This window comes from Lagopus muta, chromosome 1, assembly GCF_023343835.1.
Source record: "Lagopus muta isolate bLagMut1 chromosome 1, bLagMut1 primary, whole genome shotgun sequence".
NCBI lineage: Eukaryota > Metazoa > Chordata > Aves > Galliformes > Phasianidae > Lagopus > Lagopus muta.
The window spans coordinates 77,602,382-77,628,615 of NC_064433.1; the positions used below are offsets into that span (position 1 = coordinate 77,602,382).

A 26,234-nucleotide genomic window follows, 5' to 3' on the forward strand; every position below is an offset into this window, starting at 1 on the left:
CACACCCATTAGCCAACATTAACATGGGAAAAAGATGAAAGAAAATAATTTTAGGGTACCTTCTCTGCTTGTTTCTAGTAAATCTGTTGCCGCTTATTCCTAACAGCTTAGATCAGATGTTCTTGATTATCTGCCATCTAAAGAGAGACAGAGAATCCCCATGTTCCTCACACCAGAACTTTGGCCCTTTAGAAAGCTTACAGATGCAAACCTCGGTAGATCATAACAAATGAATGTAAGTCCACAAGACTGATTTTTTTTTTCCCCCACATATAAAGTATATGAGCTCCTGAGCAGTCCCAGAGCCTTCTCTTCCAGCTGCAAATGGTTCTTTCCTATTTCATGTCTACATAGGCCTCACCTATTCTGTCCCATCAAAAAGGAGAAGTGAGCTGTAGCTACATCACAAACTGAAGAAATGAAGACTGAAAATCAACATATTCTGCTAGTGCAAACCTAAGGTATGGGATGTAGACAGGGAAACATCTTTGTGTTGCAGTAGGGAAAGGGTGGGCATGAAAATTTGAGACTTAGCACTGTAGGATGAGAAAGAACACTTTAGTCAGCATTAAAATGGAATAAATTTGTGCATTACATTAAATTTAAAGCTTAGCATTTTGCCTGTTTTCTCTGAAAAATTTCTCTCACATGCGTTTGGAACTTCTGAGATAGACTTTGATTTTCTAAAAGATGTGGTTATAGAATTACAGACTGATCATAGAAAGATTTAGGAGCAAGGGACCTCAGGAAGTCTGTAGTACCAGTATCTGCTTCACAGCAAGGCTGATTCCTGAGCTATTTTGCGTTGTTCAGGGCTGAGCACTGGTAAGCCTGGAACATCTCCAAGGCTGGAGGTCCTCCAGTTTCTCTAGGCAACCTGACAAAGTTCTCTCTTCAATCTTCTTTGTGGAGAAGGAAGAAAAGAGCAGGAAGAACACAGCCTTACAGCAACAGCAGAAATGTAACCATCTGTTTTATAGGGAGGGGTATAATAGCTGTAGATGAGTGGGAGTAACATCGTTGATAAAAGAACATCAAAATGGTAGAAGAGATACCACAAAAGGAAGTTATTTCGTATTTATGTCCCTCAAGTAGGAAACTAAAAATCACATGAGGTCTTCATACATAGCAAGAGACCTCCCAGCTCAGTTGTTCTCTCAGCATTGTTTTTGTACTGAAAACTCGGGCATCTTCTTTCAGGCTGGGGAGTTTACTAACACGAAGACAGCGATTCTACAGGATAATGCTGTACGGCTCTCACATTCCAATCTGGGGAGCAGTATCAGCCACTGCCACTACTATACACACGAATTTCCTAAATATCTACTGCCAGGATGATAGCAAGAACACTGCTCAGTGGTTTCACCGACGTTATCACAGACAGAAACGGACTGAGCAGTTTCTGACGAAAATTCTGGGCCGTTCTCCTGTGCAAAAGGCCCGCTCAGGTGCAAGGGCGTTAGCGAGAGCTGCCCAGGAGGTGGCAATCGGGAGCCTTTCTCAGGACTGGAGCAAAGGTGGAGGGAGGCTCCCAGGAAAAAGGTGGCTGCCTTTAAGGTGGGTTTATTTGCCTGCCAGATGGGAAGTCTGTGACCAGCCCCTTTCAAACAGGTAAAGGCAGTAAGGCTTCTCCACCCACTTGCCTTGATCTTTCATCATAACTGTGGGCCAGGCAGGGAGGTTGTGCAATGTGCGCGCTCCAGTCAGGAGGCTGCGGGAGAGATTCATGCGCTGTGAGCAGGAGCCGAGGCTTGGAGGCCTGAGCCAGGAGAGCAGGCAGGGGCTGGGATCAAGGCCCCCTCTCCAACCAGCATGGAGCTGAGAATGGGCAGGATCGAGCTCTCCCTTGGGATCCTTCTCTTTGGATCTCTCCTTCCTCCTGAGGTGCTTGGGAAAGAAGGTGAGTGTGGGACCTGCTGGGCTTGGACAGCAAGCAAGAGAGAGGGACCTCTTTGAGGGGCGGGGAACGGGGCCTGGTTTGCTTGTGTGGGGTCCTGGGAACAGTATAGCCTTCCCGGAGAGAAGGGCTGCAGGAAACTGGTGCCTCGGAAAGCAGGTGGGGTGTGGGGGTTGAAATCCAAGAGCAAGCCCCCACTGTCTCTCAGTGGCTCAGTGAACTGAGCTCAGGTATGCTGTTCCCCCCTCCCTCTCCATTCCCTCTCAAACGAAGCACAACTGCCTCAACATATCTAGTGATCCAAGAGAATTCTTCCTCTGTTTGCATTAAACATATGTGTTGCAGATAACAAGCTTAAACATAAACTCACAAAGTTGTTCTCCTCACCCCCTCGACAACACCCCCGCAGTTTCCTAAGGAAGCTCACTAGAGAGTTAACCCTTGTGAGCAAGAGAGCAGTCATTTCTGGGAGGTGTGGGAGATGAGGCAGTCTCTTTAACCTACCTCAGTGTGGGAAGGTAGAGCTCAGCTTTACAATTTCTTCTTCCACCTCTTCTTTCAAGACCCTCCTGCTTCCCCTGTCTGTTCTGCTGAGCCCCTTTTATTAGATACAGTAATCTTTTTTTTCTTCCACCTTGGCAATTGCACGGTAGTTATGAAACACCTGGGAAATGGGAATCTTAACAGAAGGGTGAGGAAGAGTAAAGCTCCGTTCAGTTTCCTACCTCTCACACTTAATTTCTGCTAGAGACTTCTTTTTGAGTCTCTCTTTTGTATGGTGAGGGCTGTCAGAACTTTTCTTCCGAAGGATAGCCCCCTTGTTTCCTGCTCCAAGCCCTTGATTGGGAGGACTTAGTCATAACTGGCAGTGCAGCCATGGGCTCACCTCAGACTGTGTGTGGAATGCTCATTTAAACTGTTCTTGACATGCATATTTGTATTAAGGATTCAGCTAAATGGAAACCACTAGTAGACATTATGGAGAAAGTGAACCCAGGTGAGAAGTAATATAAGGTATTGCCACACAGGCTCTGTTTTCCATATGTGTGTGACCAGTAGTTGTCAGTTACACACAGACTTCTCTGCCAACTTCTCAGCTATCTCAAACATCTTATTTTGTCTGCATCTGTGATCTACTCTTCCTTCATGTGTCTAGCAAGGAACAAGCAATTCCCTGACATCCTCTTTTCTGAAATCTTTCTTCTTTTGAGTAGATTTCCCATGTGGATGGAAAGCCATGGTGAGATTCCTAGGTCAGAGACTGTGGACCTAAGAGCCAGCAGCCCCAAAGTACTTGCATTCCCTCTGCTTTTGCAGTCCTACTGACTCGTTCTTCCTTTTGTTGGAGAATCTGTGCTGTGGGTTTCACTTTGAGAGATGTATTTCTTGAAGAGTGGTCTTTGTCCACACCTGTGACGGTGATGAGACATGGCTTACAGACTGTGAAGGTTCTTGCCCTGGCTTCTTCTGAGTGTCTTTTCTTTTGCTCTCTGCTAGAACTTGCTGCACAGCCCCTCTTGCTTCCACATCACTGCTTCAGGCCTGAAGTGTGTGGGATAGATATTATCTGGGTGACGGTTCTGGAAGGACAAGCTAGCACACCCTGAATGTTTTTTTTTGTTGTTTTGTTTTTTTTGCTGCCAACAATACTAGAATAATATCTGAAATAGAGAGACTGAAAGCAGGAGAGAGCTGTCTCTTCTGGACAGGGAGTTTGTGGCTTGGAAGGTTTGGCCATATGACCATCCCATGAATGCAGCAAACTTGCAAAACCTGGATTCCTGCTTTTCATTTCTCCCAATCCCAAAAAGGTGTTTCAGAGGTGAGAATAGCAGTGCAATCCCTCTTATCTCCGATTCTGGGCCCACAGCCTGCTTCCTCATTCCACAGGACTCCTGCTGATCTGCACTTTACACTCTGTTAGTTGTAGTTGGCAGGCAGTATTTGTGAAGCAGTCAGACGAGGGGGAGGAAATCTGGATATTTAAATGCAATTTAAATGTTTCCCCTCTCCTACCTCTCACTCTCAAATTCTTTTCTGAGATGTTTAGAAATGACCCCTCTGAATACACTCGCAGGAATTCAAAAGGTTAATCCAAAGATTTTTTTCTTGTGTTAGCAAATTGGGGCTGATAGGTGCACTGACATTGGTAGTCTGTTCTGTCAGTGCCAGCAGAGCCAAAGGCAGCCTTGAAGCTGTGCATCCAGCAGTGTGACTTATTTCATCTTCTCTCCCTTCTCCTTGTTTGCCTAAGAAGCGATACATTTTTAATTTCACTCTAGATCAAGACTTAAGGGCAAACTCTGATCATATTTTCAAATTTCTTAGGGCTAAAAATGAATAGACTACTGAATTTCTTTGTCGAATGACTCCAGGAGCCAAGACTTAATGTGAAATCGTGCAGTGCAATCCTTTGAGAGGTGGCAGTGCTGTGCCCTGCAGCTGCTATTATCTCGCTGTTGTGGCTGGAACGTTTCTGAGGAGCAGACAGTGAAACGATTTCTAGGCCCGCATCAGACAGTGAACAGCAGCTCTACAGAGGTGTAGGGCTAGGCAGATTGAGAAGCTGAAATCTCATGGCTTTTGGAGACTGTGACAGTGGAAACTCCCTTGTACCACTTCACACTGCCTGTCTTTCCCACGGTGTTTCAAGCACTGAATGGCACTTCTTGCTGACACCGATTGATCTTTTGTGCTGGTAATTTATTTGATTGCCTGCCTGTTCATCCATTTTGTCTGCTACCTTCCTATTCCAAGGAGGATGTGAGCAGCTGCTAATGCTGTCTTCCCATTTCAATAGGCTTCGGCCTCCTGTTCCCATCCTGAGACAGCTTTAGAAAGCAGTAAATGTTGTCAGGGTTTAGCATGGCATTGCATTTTTCAGATGTTTCCAGATGCCTGTGGGTGTTAACTGAGAGGAAGGTGGAAGAGGAGGGGGTCTCGTATACGAGACAGAACTTTTTAACTCCTGACTAGCTGCAGTGTTTTATGTTTTCCCATTCTTCCTCTAGCCGTACTTTCTGAAGATAAAAGGTCATAAAGAATGTGGAGCTGTGAGGTGACAGAGAAAGTGCAGGCTTTGCCATCTTTGACAAAACTAGGATGAAGCCATTCCATGGGACATATGAGTTAGGTCACTGATTTTTTTCCCTTCTTTGGTTTTCAGTGAATCTGCTAGACACAAGCACTGCACAGGGTGAGCTGGGCTGGCTTCCAGACCCTCCAGAAGTAGGGGTGAGTATACATGTTCAAGGATGGGGAACTGCTTGATGGGGAACGTTACAAAATGGAAAAACAGAATTCAAACTGAAAACTTATCCTATCCTCTAGGATCAGGCATCTGCAACTCCTTCTTCTCCTGAACCTCTGATCACATTTTCAAATTCAAACTACTGAATTTTTTTGTGGGATGATTCCAGGAGCCAAGCCTTCATGTGAAATAATGCAGTGTAATCCTTTGAGAGGTGGCAGTGCTGTGCTCTCAGTTATATTTGCCTAAGTACAGCTATTTTGCCTCATAAACAGATGAGTGATCCTTCTAGCATCAGGACTTCAGTGATGGAGGATGATTTCCTTTAAAGCAGCAGGACTCTGTGGGAGTAGTGGAAAAAGGCACAACGGAGTGGATTCAGGAAATACATGGCAGCAGTTGAAAGGAAGGATGTTAATATGTAGTTAAAGCTCCTTATCCATGCTCTTATCTTTCTAGCAAGTCACAAGCTCTCCTATGGTGAAAGAGTCTTTACCCTTGCTGCTTATAAAGTAGATGTGGGCTCAGCCTGTTCTTAACTCATTTTCATAACTTTCCTCTGTAATGTGCTTTGGCTGGTTGAAATTCATCCCAGCCTCCACCTACTCCTGGTAGTCTTGTTAGGTGAACTAAAGCCAGATAGTGAGGTTTTCCTATACAGGCATAACTGCATTTGTTTTATTTGTACAGCTATTTTGCTTGTTATTATAACCTACTCAAAACAGGTGCCATAGTGACACATATACGTAGATCATCTTTTGCCCATTGTTCCCTTTGTTGTCCATATAAACTGTCTGCATGGTGATTTTAACCCAGTGCTGCTCTCCAGGCATGTTCAGGATGAGGTCTGAAAACATGGAGAGAAACTGAAAAGTGCATTTTAAAAAATAATATGTTAGAAAGAAGACAAAACCTTTGTCACAGAACACCTGGTTTGGCATAAGAATTGCCATACCCTTCAGTTTGTGCTACACCTGCTTTTTTTTAAAAAATCACCTTATATATTTCACATGTAGTTGCAGTTGGGAATTTTAGAAGATGCTGGAGAACATGGTCTGAGAGCATGCTAATCTAATAGATCAAGATGCTGATGACTGATAAACTAACAGATAATGAAAAATGGATTCACTGACTTCTGATGAGCAACTCCGTTGTAGGATTTTGTCTGTCATTTCCTGATAACTGTTAGTTGGAGGGGCTCACAAATTGCCACTAGCAAAAATGGAACAATGAGTGATTCTCTTGGAATTGAACTTTGAACAACTTTCAGAAATTGATCTTCCAGAATGCAGAAGGAAGTGTGTTTGAAAAAGAACCGAGATTAATTCAGAATGTTTTTGACACAAAAGAGCTGAGATTAAAATGGAATAGACTGACTAGCTTCAGTATTAACAGGCTGGAAACATGTGAGCTGTATGGCTTACAGGAAAGAGCTGTATTTCATATAACAATGCTACTTGTATCTAATCTTGGGTGCCAGAGATCTCCCATCTGTGAGCTGGATTTGTGTCAATACACTTATCACACACAGAAGGAATTTGCTGTGAGGAATATTCATGCTTTATACGGATAAGGTCTCCAAGGCATAGCGCAGAGGAGGTTGGTTAACTCTGTGGAGGCAGAATTACACCTTTGTTTTCTGCTCTTCTTTAGCCAGTGATAATGCATGAAGTGGCTTGCCATGTTTGATGTTTTCATGGTAATGCAGGGTCTGTACAAACGTAGACAATGCTTTTGTTAATACATGTGCAGCCTATGTCCAAGCTGTAAAGTGAATCCCAGCCAGTTTTGGACAGCACAGGTCGCTATTATTGATTTTTAGAGTACACTAACTAGCATTACACTAACTAACTAAAATCTTACCTAAGTTTAGTGGTGACATAAAACTGAAGTGTGTCTAGAAATTTGTTGGCTGAAAGGTTTATGCTAGCTTGCTTTGTAATAGGTGTTTACGAAGTGTTTCATTCATTTTAAGATAAAAGCTATTAAAAACAAAGCCCTTAACAAGGCAAACTGTAGTTCCCATAATTTTATCTCTCTCTCTCCACAGCCCCCTCATCACCCAGCAAATTCCTTGATAATTTGTTTAATCAATTACTGTGGACTGTTGAGATAGCAATATCAAATAAGCATGGAGATGTATATTACAGTACAGTGGTAGAAACCACTCTTCTAACATGGTAGAAAACGAACGATGATCACTTTGAAGGTGTCAGGAACCAAAAACTTACTTGCTCTGACATCAAGCACTGATACAGGATGGGCAGAAAATGGCATGAGAGCATCCCTGTGGGGAAGGATTTGGGGTGTCTGATGAAAGACTCAACATGTGCCAGCAATGTGCACTTGCAGCCCAGAAGGCCAACCATATTCTGGGTTACATCAAGAGAAGTGCGACCAGCAGGTTGAGGGAGGTGGTTCTGCCCCTCTGCTCTGCTTCTGAGTCCCCACCTGAGTACTGCATCCAGTTCTAGGGCCCCCAACACAAGAGGGACATGGAGCTGTTGGATCAGGTCCAGAGGAGGGCCACAAGGATGATCAGAGGGCTGAAATACCTCCTCTATGAGGACATGCTGAGAAAGCTAGGGAGAGAGAGCTAGTCTCTTCAGACTAGAGAAGAGAAGACTTGGGAAACCTTATAGTAACCTCCCAGTACCTGAAAGAGGCCTATAGGAAAGCTGGAGAGGGACATTTTTAGAAGGGCATGTAGCAACAGGACAAGAGGAAATGGTTTTAAACTGGAAGAGGGTAGATTTAGACTTGAGATTAGGAAGAAATTCTTTACCATGAGAGTGGTGAGACACTGGAACAGGCTGCCCCAAGGTTGTGGACATGCTCTCCCTGGAAGCATTCAAGGCCAGGCTGGACAGGGCTTTGAGCAACCTGGTCTAGTGGGAGGTGTCCCTGCCTATAACAGGGGGGTTGGAACTAGATGATCTTAAAGGTCCCTTCCAACCCCAACCATTCTATGATTCTTTAAGGTCATCCCATGCTGCACATGCAGTCTGGCTCCTTGCACTGATTTTAAAAATCATCAAATCTATTGGAAAAGTATTTCTGAAGTGCTGTGATGACTAAACAAAATGACAAGGCACAGTAGCATTGCTTCCTGGCAGGTTGTAAAATAACAACATAAAAATCATGTATCTTTGTTTTGCTTTCAAGTATAATTACATCAGTTTTGAACAGATGGTAACGAGGAGCTGCATTATCCTCTTGAAGTTTGCTTTCAATAGATAAGGTTTTGAGCAACCCAGTCTGGCTCTGAATTTAGCCTTGCCTTGTCAGAATAGACTAGGGACCCAGAGGTCCTTTCACACCAAAATATTTCTTTATTTTCCGTGAGTGTTCTGTTTGTCAACACTTTGATTTTGTACATTTAGCCGAGGCAAAATAAGGCTCTCCCAGTTCTACTTGATTTAATGTATTCAGCTCTGTCACATCTATACCTGTGATTCACTCTATCAGTTTATGTAGGCCTGTGATAAAATGTATTCAGCAAGCCAATATTTGTGTTTAGTTGCTATGATTATTCTATGCCTACCTTGTGTGCCAGTCTTGAAATTTTCCTTTTGTCTACTATTTCTGATTTCATTTTTGTGTATACATGAACAGCATTTATATAGTCCAGTCACATTTTCAACTTTGTATATGTGAATATTTAAGTTCTTAGCCATTTGTATTGTAGGTGGGCCTCTCAAGATGGCATTCTGTCTTTATACTGTTCTATGGATTGCAAATTAACCCAGCATTCCTTGGAGGCAAGTTTTCACCAGCTCTACAACAGTCAATGCTGACAGAAGAGATTGTTTTAACAGTTTCTTCATTTTTAATTTGGTTATCTGTTACTTCCAGAATCAGAAGCACACTAGTTGCCAACTTGTATAAATAGGTACAATTTGCCCTATTGTATTAGTATCAGAAGTTCAGAAATGAACAGTTCTCAACTGGTAGCTTTTTAGTTTAGAGAGTTTACTTTTCTCATATTATACTTCTGCATGGAACATAATATTATAGAAAATTCAGATGATTTTTCAATCCTTTGTAGCCTGCCATTTTTGTGTATTCTGCATGAGGTGGAGGACATCTTTTTTTTTTTTTTTTTTTTTTCTGCTGCTTCCACACATACATCAAACTATTGCTATCAGTTACAGACTTTCTACCAAGTCCCCTACTGTGAATGGTACCTGGCCTGCTCAGCTCTGGTTCATTTTCACACACAACAAAGAATAGGCATGTAAAGCACAGTGGCCTAATGTATCTCAACCCTCTTCAGAAATAGCCAATAGCTGCAGTTACTGTGGTTCCTAAAACACTTGGAAAGCTTTGGAAATGATGGAATTCTTGTGCAGCTCCGTAGCCCATGTTTCACAGGTCTGATTATGAATGTAGCAACTGCTAAAGCTATATGAATGTAACTTATGTAAGCTAGTGTTCAAACTGTTATTGTTGACATTTTATTTTTCTGTTAAATGCATGTTATAGTAAAAACTTCACGCTGCTCAATTGTTTGCTTTAGCTAATAGACTAGATCAAGTACTTGTGACCCGTCAGCAAATTTTTTATATCACTGACCACATTGTTTACAGGCCTCCAGGTTGTAGCAAGGCAAGGTAGATCCCAGTTGTTGATACTATCTGATGGCTGCTTTCTGTTTCCACCATTTCTGCTCAGACAGATGGGCCTGGCCATGAACAAAACAATGTTGTGGTCCACACAGCCCTCAATTTGCAAGTGATTTCAGCATAGCGCTCCTATTTCACTAAACCTGAGTAGTTCACTTAATCATCAGTACCACATTCAGATCGGAACAAGTCTCAGCAAGTCTGCAGCATCTGAAGATAGTATGAAGAATAACCACCAGAAATGCTATTGTGTGCATCTCTTTCCACAGCTGTTGATAATGCACGTTCTCTAGGATCTAGCTCAAAGAGCTGTTGTTGCTTCTGATCCTGAAAGAAAGCATCATTACACTCCCCAGCCTGCTCTCAACTTAGGTATCAGGCATAGGTTTTTAACACCTCTAGGTAAATTGTTTCCATATTGAAATAAAGGATGAATGACTAAAAAAGTCAGTAACTAAATGAAAATGTGAATAGCTCTGGCTTCAGCCATATCCTGACGTGCCCTACTGCTGTTGATATGCAGATTTATGGGGATACTTGTTGATGATAAGTAGTTACTGTATGTATATTTGGGAGAGAAGGAAAAAAAATGTTGTGCGTATCCAGGTATACTTTACTATATTAAACAAAGTGGGCTGGGGAATAAGGAAAGTGAGATGAGAAGTTAGTTGTAAATTATTAAATAGTAGTACAATAGCTCATATTGCATGAGCCACTGACAAAGTAGCTGAGGCTGAAGTTACTGCCATACACCCAAGAAGCAACCTCAGCTAGTGAACTCAATCTTATGACTTGAAAGACAGAAACAACATTCTAAGCTAAAGCGAAGATGCTGTACAACCATTACATTCATTATCATGGCTGCTCAGGCACTGCAATGACGACAGCACTGTTGCCTAGCAGTTTCAAGAAGCTTGGCTCATCTTTTTATAGCTGATAGACGAGAGCGGACAAGGTTCACTGAACTTCCTCACATCAACACAAAAGCACCAGGAGTCAGCTGGAGCCTTCAGATGAGGCTGCCTATAGCAAGGTCCTCTGAGAAGACTAATAGGCTATTTAAAGTTTAAAAGCAAAACAAATTTTATTACAGTATCAACTAGAATGCTGCTGAGTTCGCAGGCAGACAAGTTAGAAAGGAAAGGCTTTTTTTTCTGCATGCTGCGTCCTTGCTGGGTTGACTCATGCTTTGAAGTGTGATTCTTACTAATTCAAAGGCCGACTAGCAGAAAAATTTGGTAATTTCCTCTGGTTTCTTGGAAGGTTATTTCTGTTATTTCTGTGGCTTTTAAGACCTATTCTTGCCTTCTCCGTTCTTGGCCCAGAGCCTGTCATTTACACCATTATGGTGACTTTCATGCTGCTGTTTTCTGCAACTTCTTTTCTTCAGGTATGTTTGAACGTTCCAGAGAGAAGGCACAATTGCCCTGTCCTGGTGTGAGATCCAATCTGATCTGATGCTCATCTTTAAAAGGAACCTATAGAAATAGAGCACGTATTGTTCATTGCCATCAGATTCATTTTTCAGGTTCCCTTTAAATTTTGGAAGTGTACCATACAAAACCACAAATCACATCATACCAGGCTCTTTACCTGGGAAAAATATATATATATACTAAAAAAAAAAAAAAAAAAAAAAAATTGCTTCTATTTAGAATCTACAATTTCTGTAGTGCACAAGTAAGATGAGGGTAACATTTGCTTTATTGTTAATAGGATTTTAGACATGAATTCAGCCTTAGAGGCATAATCTGTTTTTCTGTTCCTATCTTTTTTATAATTATTGATATTGTTAATGAGTGTTACCAAAGCAAATACATAAGATGTAAATGTTCTAACATGCCTATATGAAGTGTTGGACAAGACTATCGCTCTCCCTGACCTGGTAGCATCTGTTGTGACCAAGGCTGTTTTCATGCAAGACCTTAGTATGGCCAGACAGTCCTGAGAATGTGCAGACAGCAGAACCTGGATTTGATAAACAGGTTATATAACAATGCACTGGAGTTCTGTGGCTCAAATTAGCACCTTACCTTCCCATAAGGACATGAATACAAGTTAAATTGTAAGGAGGTGGGTGGGATAGAGACCTATGCACTAGTGCCCTAAAGGAAAAACAATTACACAATGCTGTTGCTCCTCCCTGAAAATAATCAATGGATCACTGTGGGAAAAAAAAATATCATCCCACCCAGAAAGATATGCAGACAAGCAACCATCACTCCTCTGTTGTATGGAAGGCTCCGTGACAATGTGATGAAATCAAACTTGTCTGACCATTGACAAAAGTTCAAAGAAATACAAACAACCTCTGCTGTTCTTAGATGTGAAGTTATAGGACTCATGAAGTTAAAAGTCTAGTTGACTAATCAACAGGCTTCTTTCATCATCATCATCTAAACTGCCCTCCGCACCAGAAAGAAGGCTTGCAAGAGTGCTGAGAGAATTTCAGTGAAGGGTCACATTAACTTAATTCTGGAATATTTTCAAAATACCAGTATTGTGCTGCTATTTTTCATGGTCAGGTTTAGCTTTGCCTACTATAGATTGTCACTGGATGTATTTTATCCAAAGAGAACCTGCTTTCCATATCACAGCAGGTATCAGCAAGGTGTCTCTACTGTCATGGGCTCTCCTCTGAAACATTACGCTAGGAGTGTAATGTAGCTAAATCTGTAATGTACAGCTAGCCTTCAGGTCTGAACCTATGTCAAGAATTTTTTTGCCGTGATGGCATGCAAATGCTATACAAAAGTCAAAGAGGCTCCGCAGGCAAAAAGTTCTGCTGTTTCTCTCCTTTTTCTGCAAGTGGGAAGACTGAGAAATCGTTCAGCTGTCTGTGCTCTTTCTAGGTGATTTTAGGCTTGAGACATCAGTGCTGCTGGGAAAGGTTGCTCTTTCTGGGCCCTGGGATTTTTCTTCAGGAAAAGATTTCATGGATTAAAATAGCACTCTGAGTTCTGTTGCAAATTAAATGGGAAAGAGATGCAGTTTTCTAAGTACAGGTACATTGGAGCTGGCTGTACTAAGTCAGTCTTTTGATCTTAGGGCAACTCCAACCCCAAGTTAAACAAGTTAGTGGTTTTCAGCATATGAACTCCTAGCCTTTCCAGTGGAGACATGCATCTTAGTTTAGTAACTTCCAGCTTACCAGCAAGATGCTTGCTTTGTTGCTACTTTTTAAAAGTCTCTTGAAAGTATCCCTGTGCCCTTCCCCAGAGGTGTGCAGGACACAGATTGGAAGCTACTGTGCTGAGCTAACCTGAAGGCAAGTGAAATATAGGTCACAGCAGGCAGGCTCTTATCTGAAAGGAGACAGGACAAGAACTTGGCAAGCCAGAGACAGAGACAGATTTACTGTTGTGAACTACAAGCTCTCGTGACTCCAGTCTGAGCCTGAGGATTTGTAATACTGTCATAGTCAGTTTCTCTGTCACTGCTAGCTTTACTTTTTGTAACGAGTGGAATTTTTATTTGTTGTCATGTATTTTGTTTTACAAAAAATACAAAAATAAAAAGTAATAAAAAAAAAAGGAAACATTTTACTGATGCCTGCAGAGCCTGTGACAGTAGCTTCAAGAAGACATACAAACTGTATGTCCCAGTTCATTTTCATTTGACATCTTATGGCAGACCCTATATATAGCAGCCCATGGATGAAGGGATTGCAGGTTGTCTTATATTGACTTCTGGACACGGGTTTGATCTAGAGAAGGCATACTGGTGGAAAAAAAAAATAAGCCTTCCTTAGATTTCAATTCACAGTCAATCGAGGCAGATATTAAAAGGCATCTATCTGTCTTATCTTTGGATCTTTATTCACAAGGCAGACTAAACCATTACTGTTTACTACAAATATCTATTGGTGCACCCTTGGTTTCTCATTCATGTCTTTATGAACTAGCTTGTAAAGACAGCTCTTCTCCTCACTGCTTTCTTTAAGATTGAATCCAACCCAGCAGTGGGAGGAAAGTTGCCTTCTTGTTTGCTAAACTTGCAGTGCTCTGAGATTATTGAGATAGTACTTACACTGAATGATCTTTAGGGTTTCTGTTCACTTAATGCAAACTCCTGTGCTAGAATTATTGTACTCTCTATTATACAAAGACTGCCAAGAACAGATCTCTGGAGCTAAGTGCTTGCTTTAGTATATTAGTTCCTCAGAAGCACCCTTTAGTCCTCCAATCTAGTAGCTGCATCCTTAGATATTTTAGAAAGGCAAGCTACTAAATGTGGCTCTCTCTTGAATGCCTGGAGTAAGGATACAGTGTCTGGAATGAAACTGGTAGAAAGTTACATTATTAAAGGAGGTTAAATCAGTGTCATAGGCCAACAAGCTGGAGAGACAAGTAATTCATATTGATTGAACCAGACTTTACCACACACATTCATTAAGAATATTACATTAAAAATCCGAGGCATACATTTTGATTTTGCAGCAGATTCTTTGAGGATGTGAGACAGTTGCCTAGCAACTTCTGGATTCATCACCCTTTCATTAAGTGTTATATTTAACACTTTTCTTCCACTACTTTGAATTTAAAATCTTCCCTGAGTAATGAAGTCAGAAACATATTTAACAATAGTTCTGTATTGTTAGCATAAAAGATATTCTCTTTTTACTTCCTTTACCTATCAGCAGTAGAGTCTAGAAGAAACATATCTGACTCCCTTGTTACTCCCTTGCACCACACTGCGCATGAAACTGCAATGGATGTTTTTGCCCTGAAGAGCTCAGTCTGGAAGAAGCTGGCCTGAGATGAGCTAACAAACATAGGACTTAGCAGTTGTATTTTTTTCTAGTAGTAAACTTTAAAGGAAAAAAACAGAGCCAACACTACTGAAAGTGAAGCTTTGGCCCTTACCAGTTAAATTGTGAAAATGGTATTTTCGAGACGTGCACCACAACAATTCATATCTTTTAGTGATGTATGAAAAAACCACTTTCTGGTGGAACTTATCTGTGGCACTGTTTTGTGACAAACTTCTAATGGCAACTTCTGTAACTCTCAGCCTTCAAATACAGTCCTAGATTTCCTGTCAGTTTGGTGGAAGCAGGTGCTCTGAAAAAAAAATGCTTTCAAAAGTCATTCCTAACCTTGGCACTTTCTTATGAAAGCTACTTTGTCATTATTTCCCTTTCTAACTTCTCTTTCATTTCAATAAGTACAATAAACAAATAAATAATACTTCAGGATATCTTGTCAATTTAGTTCAGAAGTTTTGCAGTGAAATACTGCAAGGGTTGATTGCCATTTCAAGTTGAATAACTGAGACTGATCAATCTATTTCACTCTCCTGCTATCTACCCTCTGTTGACCTCCAGTAAGTGAAGTAAGTGTAAATCCATGTGGTGCATGTATATGCCAACTGAGTCAGAGTAAGAGGGTGGGGTAACACTGTAGATTAATTACACGGCAAAAAAGGAAGCAAGAAGGGACACATAGATACCATCTGCATAACTTCCTGGGAGGAAACTGCTAGTATGCACTTAGGTAAATGGCTGAGAACAGAGTGATATGAGACCGTGCTATCAGCAGTGCTTGCTGGCTTGGAGAAAGCACTGGTATTTTTCTGAATGGGGCTGTATAGGAAGTGTGCTCCAAGTCCTGGCATAAAAGCAGAATTTACTTCAGCACTCTGTGACTCAATCTGTAGTCCTCTGCTAGGCATCAGAATAACCTATAAGGCTGTATTTGATCTGTGGGATCAGAAACCGGGAGAGAGGCAGCAGGGCTGTGCTGTGTGCACAGGAGGTGGTGGGGCTAGAGAAGAGGAATGTGTGAATATCACACTCAGCTCGTGAGACTTTACAGTCTAGTGTAATATAGAGACAGAGGCCTAAATTACATCTTAACCTGGGGTGTATTTAAAACCAAGATGCTTAAACTTGTGCCAATAGTTATGTGGGCACTTGTTTCAATTTAATTTGATTAAATATTTAAAGCATTATGAAAAAGGCTGTATTAACATGGGGGGGAAAAAAGGGTCTAAGTTGTTTTCCCTGTGGACAAAACCTTCCTTCTCAAGTTTCAATTCTCATGTGTAACTTACTTAACATTGAATAATCTTTTCATTTCATATCTGAAATGTGGCGAGGAAACAAAAATAGAAGCTCAGAAAAGTCAGTGAAAGCTCATGGTAGAATACTTAGCAAACCCTATTGGATTCATGCAAATAAAATCAGTGAGGTCATATATTCAGCTGGGCACACATCCTCCTCCTAGCCATTATTTGGCTGGACAAGAAGCAGAATCTAGTATGAAGTCTGGAAAATCAACTGAGTTTTAATAGTTAAATTAAGGTTTAGCAAAACATCACAACCAGAGAAGCATGAACTCCAAATTAATGAACACAGTCCTTCTGCAATTGACATTCCTATTGTGTCACGCTCTCTCTTCACTTACCCCAAAGTATTGTGCACTATTTTCAGGGGCAGATAATAGTCCTGATCTGGCACATCTTACTGTACACTCTGCATATAAACAGTGGCAGGGAGAAGTGGACCATACATGGGAATAGTTTTCTAAAGATGAGACAGCGTATGAAAAAGACATTGGAACAAAGGTATGACGAAGGGGTTATGCAAGGATCCATTCACTGTGGCTCCTTTCAGTTTGGAATGAATTAGATCCTCATTAGCATATTCTCTGTGCTTCCTTTGTAAAGTTAGGCAGGTATGGTGCTGTAGACTAGACGCCACTTTTGCTTAGTATAAGCCTATCAGCTGCCTGCCTATCAGCTAGGCAGGCTATGAGCTGTATGCTATATGAGAACAGACCTTGTAGGCTGGACTTTGTCATATCTGGAGTAAGTGAAACTTGTTTCTCACATCTATCTAATGTGTGTTTCTTCTACCCTGGGAGCAGTGGAGTGAAGTGCAGCAGATGATAAATGGTACCCCAGTCTATATGTATCAGGACTGCAGCGTGCTCTCTGAGGGTGACACTGATCACTGGCTTCGCACCAACTGGATTTATCGGGGTGAGGCAGCATCTCGCATTTATGTGGAGCTGAAATTTACTGTGAGAGACTGCAAGAGCTTCAAAGGTGAAGTGGTGACCTGCAAAGAGACCTTCAACCTCTACTACATGGAGTCCGAGCAGGATGTCGGGATCCAGTTCCGCCGCCCAATGTTCATCAAGGTTGGTAATGCTTGGGTGAAAGACCGTGTCATCTCTTTCAGCTTAAACTGGGCGTGATCTCGCTGGCTAGGGGAAGCCAGGAGAACCAGCATGTGGAGAAGGGAAAAGTATAAGTGTTATCCTTAGAATAAGCTTTGCCCTAGGTGCCCTCTCCGGTGCTCAGAGCAGCTTCTGCCAGAAATGGCAACAGTTTTCAAATGAGATCAGACCTCCAATTCTTCTTAAATCCTTATTAAACTGGGCATAAATTAGCTGAGAATTCTAAAGGATTATAACAGTGCCCCATTGTTACATCAGTTTTTAGAAACAGTAAAGTGGAGACCAAAAGAATTTGACTTGCCTTAGGCAATAAATCAAGAATAAACCAGGTGAAGAACAGAACCCAAATCAAATCTCTGTGCTTCTGATCATTTGCTCTGATTGTTATCGGATATAGGGTCTTCTTTTCTACATCTGGAGGTGTTAGCTTGTTTTAATGAAATTCTCCCTTGTGTGAAAGTATTCAGCACCACTACATTTTACCTGCTGTTTCTCCTGATGTACTGCTATTTTGTCATAGAAATATTTGAATTACAGAAAAGGGAATGCCAGCTTTTTTGATAGAGGGACTTCTGTAACTATTTTCTATTCTAAAAGAAACCATAGACCTAGATTATTTGACTGCTCTTTCCTCTGCAGTTTAAATGACATGTTATGAAAACAAAGAATTGTAAAAGCTACAACAGGAAGAGCAGGACTAGGGTAGCTGATTCCCCTCCTCCCTTCTCCACTGCACTTCCCCTCTGGCTGGGGCCTACTGCACATATCTGTTGACACCTCCACAACTCCTAAATCTGCTTTATGATCCCACCACCAGAAGCAGCTGCTCTGCAGATTCTTTAATTGACCATCCAGCTACCTGGAGCAGGTGCTGTTCAGTAACAGGGAGGGGCCTACAGTGGAGAGGATTGTTTTTCAAGGTCTCCAGGAAAAAAGACCACCCCACCTGCAGTTCAGCTTTTCTGTATCACATCTTGTCATGGAGGCCTTGCCCATCTACCCATAGAAAATGTTTCTCTCCCAGTCTCATTGTTTTGTTGGTGAGGAAGTGGAAAGTAAAAGTGTGGAAGCATTTTTCATCCAAGTGTTTTCAGTGCTTAAGAGTACTGAATACTGCATGATGAGCAACTTGAGTAGAAGCTCTGATCTGCATCAAGTGCAGTTTGGAAACAGGTAGCTGTAATTCGCTGGTCAACTTCAAAAACACATCCCTAAGTGCTGCTGTGATTTTCTTGTATATTGATTTGCAAACAAAAATTATCACAGGAGAGATTTGCTCCTGATTTGTTAATTTCTAGTAGGGGTAGTTCCTACAGACATCCAAGATCACAGATCCAGAACACAGTGTACTCTGTAAGACAGCGAATTACTGCAAATGAGTTGAAAGGAAATGGTGAAAAGTATGGAAGCAAGAGATAGTGGCAACCAGTCATTAATACTTCCTCCAAGAGCAAAGAAAGCATGCAGTGCACTGAGATTAGCAACAGTCAACCATGTCTGTGAAAGTCCTTAGCATAAAATATGTTTGACATGCATAGGTATCTCAGAGCTGCTGCCTGCTCAGATGTTAAGCTGTTGTCTTTTTCTCTTTTGCTTAGCTCAACACTGTGGCAGCAGATCGGAGTTTCACAAACAGAGACATCGAATCTGGTGCCATGCAGCTGAACACAGAAGTGTGCCCCATTGGGAAGCTGTCTCGTCGGGGCTTCTACTTAGCTTTCCAGAACTCTGGGGCTTGTGTAGCAATGGTGTCTGTCCGAGTGTATTACAAGACTTGCCCAGAGGCAGTACGAGGCCTTGCCCGTTTTCCAGAGACACTAGCAGGTTTGGAGGGGCTCACAGAAGTGCCTGGTGTCTGCGTGGAAAATGCAGCTGAAGAAACGGGCTCTCCCCCAAGGATGCACTGCAGCACAGATGGGGAGTGGCTGGTACCAATGGGCCGATGCCTTTGTGTTGTGGGGTTTGAGGAAGTCGATGGGAGCTGCGTAGGTGAGTATACAGACAGTGGCTGTAGGCCATGGGAGAGATTCCAGGGAGTTGGAGATCAGAGTATCTGTAAGCACAAAGTGAGTGTAGGGGAGTTAGTGTGTCCTACCTCTCTCTTGCCTGCCCTCTGTGCCTGCCAGGCATTTCTTACGCCTTTTCTCCCTTGTGTAGCTTCTTTTCCAATCGTGATTTTCTCCTTATGTGTCAAGTGTAAGACTTGCAAACTCCTCTCCACTCCCTCTTGGGCTTAATCCAGGAGCCTTCAGCTTTAGAGTTAGTTTCTGCAAGCTGTAACTGTGTGATTGACACTGACTCACTCCACAACTGGTTCCCAAGCCTTAAATGGAAGCCTTGTTCTTTCAGGCTGATGGATCAGATGCATGGAACAGCGCTTGTCCTGTGACTAGAAAGCTGAGAGCCAAAGTGGGGCTGATTTCTCCTTTATGCCCTCTTCTGCTTGGACTGGAATGGCTCTTCTGCCATGGGAAATTGTATAAAGCACATTGCATAATACCATCTGTACCTGGTTCATTTCTGAGGAAGAGCAATTAGCAGCCATAGGGATCACTATGGTAATGGAATGACAGAGTGAGACAGGGCTCTTGGAGCACGCAGGGCAGGGCTCCCTTTGTCACTGAGGGGACAGGATCCAGGTTCTTATGGCAACTACACGTGTATGTCAGGGGAGAGCATACATACTGTGGTTTGGGAAATATGTGTTAATGCAGAGAAGGAGATAAAAACACATCTCTGTTGTTGTCTTCAAAGCCATGGAGCATAAAGCTGAGACAGTTCAGAAAACAGGAAAAGGAATCCATGCATTGCTTCCAGGATCAGCAGAGCGACCTGTCTTTCTGCTCTGTTCTGCCCTCGTTTCACAGCAAGGATTTGGTGCCCCTCTGAATCCTCACTTTTTGCCACTCACTTTGCTTGGAGAGCTAGCAAAGGTTGAAACCCAACATCCTTCCCCTTCTCCAGAAAACCCCTCTCTTATACAGCCCAGCCAGTTTTTCCACTTAGGTACTACAAGAGCTCTCCCCGCCCTCCTGAGAGCACTCCCCTGGGAAGGGGCAGGGAAGCTGTCATGTCTGGACAGGCCCTGGCTGCTATCACTGCACAGGTTCATTTTTTGTCTGTGCTTTTATCCCACTCTGCCTAAGCGCAGCTGTAACTTCAGTGTCTTTTGTATGACCAGCAGAGAATAGGGAAATCTCCCAGGAGGAAAAGTGAAGAGAGAACCTTGCAGGGACAGGGAGAGGTAACTTTATGTCCCAAGAGCAGTGTGTTATTTGAGCATTAGAGGAGATGGTGAAGGTTGCCTTTTGGGGGACATCTTATGTTCCTTTCTCATTATAAAGGCGTTGTGCAAAGGACTGGGAACAGCCCATATCAGGATGAGCACTGAGGTAAGGGCTTCTACTTTTGCTCTCCAAAGATGAAGGACTTCCCCTTCAAACATGAACACGCAGACAGAACGGAGGAAGAAGACTTTCAGGCAGAGATTTCTAGTCCTGATTTTTGCCTTAAGCAAGAAGAGAACTAAAAAAACCCCAAAAACAAAAAACAAAAACAGCTAGTCTATGATCCTTGCCTCATAACAGGGAGGAGAATCTGATCTCTAGTACAGGACAGGTGGCAACAGAAAGCCAGAAGACCTGGTTTTGAACTAGTTCATTCAACCTCTTGGTTAATTTCCAGCTGTACAGAGCTCAGCCATCCCATCATCCCAGAAAAGTGGTTCCTGCCCAAAACATTACATCTCAACCTCTCACAGCATTGCATACCTTGCTGTCAATAAGCCTAGACTTCCATGATTAACATCTTCAATTAAGTCATTTACTGTGAACCCAAGAGGCTGGCGGTGCCTCTGGATTATATTCTGGTTTCTTGATGGGCTCTGCAGGGTGATGGGTGAGTGTGTTACTGATGCTGAGCTCCATGTCAGCATTACTCTGGTGCCTGAAGGGAGCCTGATGCTTGCTGGCAGTTTCAGGACAGGAATACTGGTAGGGAAGAGTTAGACCACTGCTTTTCTCTGGTGCTTGGTTGAGCAGCACTAATCTCGCCCTTTCTCAGGCTTGTTTTTTGCATCTTGTTGCCTGGAGCTGGGTCTGGAGTGGATGCCAAAGGACCCATGAAGCCAAGTGCCAAGGAATGAGAGAGAGAGTGGAGTGGAGCTGACTTCCAGCAGAGGCAGCTGCTGACCTCTGATCTCTAGTGACAGGACCCCAGGGAATGGCATGGAGCCACATCATGGGAGAGCCAGGTTAGGTGATGGGAAGAGGTTCTTCAGTAGAGGGTGAAAAGGCTGTCCAGGGCAATGGTCATGGCCCCAAGCTGTTGGAGTTCAAGGAGTGTTTGGATAATGCCTGCAGACGCAGGGTTTGAGTTTAGGGAGCTGCTGTGTGGGGCCAGAATATGGATTCAGTGCTCCTTGTCGGTGCCTTCCTAATCCGGATTGTTCTGTGGTTCAGCGATTCTATGGCTAGCGCTCCTCATCGCCTCGCTCAGCCTGGGGGAGCCGAGGCAGAGACCGCCCTGTTTCTGCCAAGTGAGCCCAGAGCGGCCGCGCCACAGGCAACTGCAGGTGGCAGCGCGCGGGCTAAAACACCTCTCGGGCAGCAACGGCAGCGTGGCTGCCGGCCAGCTGCCGCGGGGCAGCGCCCACTCACCCATTCACATGGCAGAGCCTGCCATACCCACCCCTGCCCAGCCGGGCGCTTCGGGATAGGCTTCGCACCGCCTCCGAGGCGGGGCTGGCATGGAGTCCCTGAGTGGGGCCGCCGGTTTTCCGCCGGCCCCGGCCCGGAGTTTTGGGGCAGCTCCCCGGCACTGTGCAGCCACCTGCCGGCCGCTCCTGGCATGGTGGCAGGGGGTGCGTGGGCCCCAGTCGCTGTAGCGAGGAAGCCGAGGCGCCAGGCGCCGGCGCCGCAGCACCTCATGCATGAGGCGGCGGAGAGTGCCCCGGGCAGGTCGTGATAGCTGAGCCGGGGGCCCCGTCCTAAGGCGCCAGGGCCGCTCCCCCTTCGGACTCGATCGTGGCTGTGGGGCTATGCTGTGGCTGCGGGGCTATGCTGTGGATGCCACTTCCGGGGCGCCGGTCTGGTCTGGCCTGGACTTGTTCGGGCTTAATTGCCCGAAACTCCATGGCCTCGTTCGTACCGCCCGCGGGGAGCTGCCCCCTGCTGTCCTGACCCTCCAGACATGCTCGGGCTCGAGCCTTGGCCACCTGGAGGCATACTGATGTACTACCGATCGTGCTACAGGCAGCTGTGTGCCATCGCTCCAGTCTGCAAGCACCTGGCCCGCTTGGTTTTTAGCATAGACGTAGCCTAAGGTGATGGGACTTGATCAGGCAGACTGGTGCCTTCCCTACCCCCTCCCAGGTTTCTCCCTTCACCCAGATGTTCCTTCTCAGTGCAGCCTCACTGCTTGAGCAGGGAGGTTGGACTAGATGATATCTGAAGGTCCTTTCCAACCTCCCTGCTCAAGGAACATCCCTTGGAACATAGTACCCAGGATTGTGTCCAGATAGATCTTGAATATCTCAGGAGAAGGATACTACACAGCCTCTTTGGGAAATGTTACACTATTCAGTCACCTTAACATTAAGCCTTTCCTTCTCCAGGATGAACAGGCCCATTTACCTCAGCCTTTCCTCATATGAGAAATGTTCCACTCCCTTGTTTTAATAGGCCTTTGCTGGACTCAGTCCAGGAGCTCTGTGTCACTGGGGAGCTCAGAACTGGACAAAGTACTCCAGGTGAGGCCTCACCAGCGCTGAGGGGGAGAATGATCTCCATTGATCACATAGTTTAATGACGGTAGCTAAAAATGATAAAAACTGTAATGGGTGGTTCTGTTATTTTCTGAGGTTGGAAAGTAGAGAGACATACTTTAATGCAGCAAAGACAGTGTCAGATGTTACAGCTAGAGAATGATTTGGCTGTGCATTTTTATAGGACTGGAAACAGGAAACCTATGACACATGTTCTCTTGTATTCCATGTTAGCTTCCTAGCCAATCACATTCACTGCTTTAGGCAAACTGGTAATTATCTAGATATTCATTGCGGCCCTGCTAGATGATATTCTGGTACAACAGTTGTAAAGATGTTTCTGCTAAATAGCCCACTGGCTGTCTCGTGTGAAGTTGGCAAGCAGTAGAGTATGAGGAGTACAAGGACTTGGAACCAGTAATTATAGCCTGGCTGAGTTCTTTTTCTCATGCAACGTTCTGGAGATTCCACTTCTTTGGTCTACAAAACCTTTCATAACACTGATCCCACTTTGAGTTTGCATCTCTTCTCTGTGTGCCCTGAGAAGACAATTGATACATGTGACCTTCAAGGATCCCTTCCAACCCAAATATTTCTGTGAACTAAAAGAATCGAAGAAAAGCAGGCATGTAAAAGGAATGTTCAAGAAACTGAATGAAACTGGCCAATTGTTTCATAGAATCATAGAACCAAAGAATCTTGGATCGAAAGGGACCTTAGCAATAGTCTAGTTCCAATCCCAGAGGGCTACCCACTGGGTCAGGCTGCCCAGGGCCCCATCCAACCTGGCCTGGAACGCCTCCAGGGATGGCGCATCCACAGCTGATCTCTGGAGCCTGTGGCAGTGCCTCACCACTCTGAGTGGTTCTCCTAATATATAATCTAAATCTCCCCTCTTTTAGTATAAAACTACCCCATCTTGTCCTGCCACTATCTGCTTGTGTAAAAAGTTGGTCGATACTGTTAAACTTATGTTAACTTATCTCTTCACAGCCTGCCAGCGAGGATTCTACCGTCACTCTCTGGAGACTAAACGCTGCCTGAAGTGCCCCCCAAACAGCTTGTCCAATGAGTTAGGGGCTAAATCTTGTTCCTGCAATGCCGGCTTCTATCGGGCACCTTCAGAAGGCCAAAACATTGCTTGCACCCGTGAGTTGTGGCTGGAGAGAAAGAACTAAGAGACAGGAGAAAATGGAGTGCTTGAAAATAGGGATGAGAGATCAGAGAGAGAGACTGGGGGGAACAGAGGGCATAATTCAAAATGCACCAGCAGATGGGAAACTGTCTCCTTACTTTGGGTATTATCAACTGGATCAAATACTTTCTTTCATGTTTCTTGTAGGTCCTCCCTCAGCTCCCCGTAATGTCAGCTTCTCCCTTATTGGCACACAGCTCAGTCTGTGGTGGCAGCCACCCAGTGACCACGGTGGGCGAAAGGATCTAACTTACACAGTCTTCTGTCAGCGCTGTCATTTCCAGTCATGTGATCCATGTGAGCCTGGTGTTGTATTCTCCCCGAGTGCTTCAGGACTCACCAAAACTGCTGTGGATGTGGATGGCCTAGAAGCTTACACCAACTACACGTTTGCTGTGGAAGCCCATAACGGTGTCTCAGGAATGGGACCTGCTCCACAGAGAACTGCTCCAGCTGTCTGGGTTGCAGTTGGACATGCAGGTTAGCAGAACCAGAGAATTTTTCCTGCTCACCAGAAAAAGGAAGAGGAATCTCTGTGAATGTTTAAGCATTCTCCATCTTCTCCTTCTGTCTGCTGCATGTATTGGTAGGGTATGATAAGTTACCTCTTGCCTCTGTCATGTGAAGTCCCTCAGTCGTATTTCTTGCATATCAAAGCAGCAGTAAACATTACCCAGTAAGAGCTATGAATCCACCAAAGACTTAACAGATCTGGGGAGGTTGAAGCCTTTTCTGTGACACACTGCTGTAGTCCAACCAAAATACTGTTACGTGTGTGACAGGAAGAATGGAGCCTATGACATTACTCAGATATTGCAAAAAATCAAACACAACAGAAATCCGGATGTAACTGAAAAGGCAAACTTTGAAAGCGTGGAGAAATAAAGATGTTAAAAACATGCTAGTTCTCCTTCATGCATATGTTTATAGTTTGGCTTCAAGTTGTCTAATTTGGTTGTCCTGTGAATACTTTTCAGAGTGCTGTGAAACATGATTATAGACAAGTGACATTACAGTTCTCAACAGCCCCTAGTACTTTCCTCAGTTCTGATTTAGTGACAAAATACAACTTCCTCTCTCTTCTTCCTGTTGCTGTACAGAGGCAGTATAGTTCTGAGTTTGGAAAGTAGAGCTGCTTTGACTTATCTCACCACTTCCTGTTGATGAAGGACAAGGAGAGAACCAGTTTTGATACTTCAAACTGCAAACTGTTAAAAATCATCATTTTATTAATGAATATTATGCATCTGTGGTCCCTGAGAGATTTAGAGCATGACATTTCACAGTGCACTTATGAAATGGAGTTGCATTCATGAATCACATAGGCTAGTAGTATTATGTTGTTGGAATAGAAAATCCTAACATTTTGGTTTCAAATTGAACACTTTCAGTACAGTGCTGTGTTTAATGTAATTTCTTGAATCACTGATTTTGTTTTGAGGATGAAAGATACATAATTCTTCTGTTGGGGGAGATACTGCTGGGGAAGTAAGCTATTCCAGCAAACTAATTACAACTGGAGACCTCATTTTCTTTTCACTGTAGAAGAGAAAGGTGTGGCAGTGGTAATGAGAGTCATTTTCTAGTTGCACAGTATGACCAGAGAGGGAAAGATAGTGCCATGGATGGAGAGAGGGCTTATTTTGCATTGTTTGTAATTCATACTGATATTCTTCATTTTCCACCGGCAGCTCCAGTGACAGTATCCCAGTTTATTCTGACACAGAGAGATGACAGTAGTCTGTCAGTTTCTTGGCTTGCCCCACGGCAGCGCAGCCGGACCTCGGTGGAGTATGAGGTCATGTTCTTTGAGAAGGTGAGATCTGCCTCATCTGTTCTTCCCTCTTTCACCTAAAGTTATGAAAATGTCCTTTTTGTACTATGTTTTAGTTATTTGGCCTTGTTTGATTTCTGCAGGGAGAGGAGGCACGTTACACAGTGAAGCACCTTCTTGAGCCAAATGTCACTCTGACAGACCTTCAGCCAGACACAACCTACCTGCTTCGTGTGAGATCCATCACACCCCTTGGGCCTGGGCCCTACTCCCAGGAGCAGGAATTCCGCACCCTTCCACCAGGTAAAATACAATTATTGTATGTCGTTAGTGAGAAACTTGCTTCTCCATCAGATAGTACATGCATATAGTACATTCGTCTCTTTTTGTGTTCTACCAACTGAAAGGCAGAGGAATCACACTCCTGCATTCCTTGTCATCAGGGCCAGGCCTTGGTGACAAAGCCTTATTATGTACACAAAAGTCCTGAACACGGAGTCAATTATCTTTCATGCTTTCCCATATTCAATTTTACTTTCCCTTTC

The 26,234-nt window shown here is 43.6% G+C and overlaps 1 protein-coding gene across 2 annotated transcripts in view; it reads left to right on the plus strand.

Annotated features, from left to right (window-relative positions):
• Positions 1–1,507: 1,507 nt before the first annotated feature.
• The window catches only part of EPHA1 (EPH receptor A1), a 32,400-nt gene continuing 7,673 nt past the window's right edge, over positions 1,508–26,234 (plus strand). Inside the window, exons 1-8 of one of the 2 annotated variants that reach the window (XM_048966570.1) lie at positions 1,508–1,900; positions 5,064–5,131; positions 16,642–16,917; positions 18,555–18,945; positions 23,714–23,869; positions 24,063–24,395; positions 25,607–25,731; positions 25,833–25,992. In XM_048966570.1, coding sequence (XP_048822527.1) covers positions 1,813–1,900; positions 5,064–5,131; positions 16,642–16,917; positions 18,555–18,945; positions 23,714–23,869; positions 24,063–24,395; positions 25,607–25,731; positions 25,833–25,992 — 1,597 coding nt within the window. In that variant the 5' untranslated portion in view covers positions 1,508–1,812. The remainder of the gene's footprint in view (positions 1,901–5,063; positions 5,132–16,641; positions 16,918–18,554; positions 18,946–23,713; positions 23,870–24,062; positions 24,396–25,606; positions 25,732–25,832; positions 25,993–26,234) is intronic. The other variant, XM_048966579.1, reaches the window with a different exon arrangement.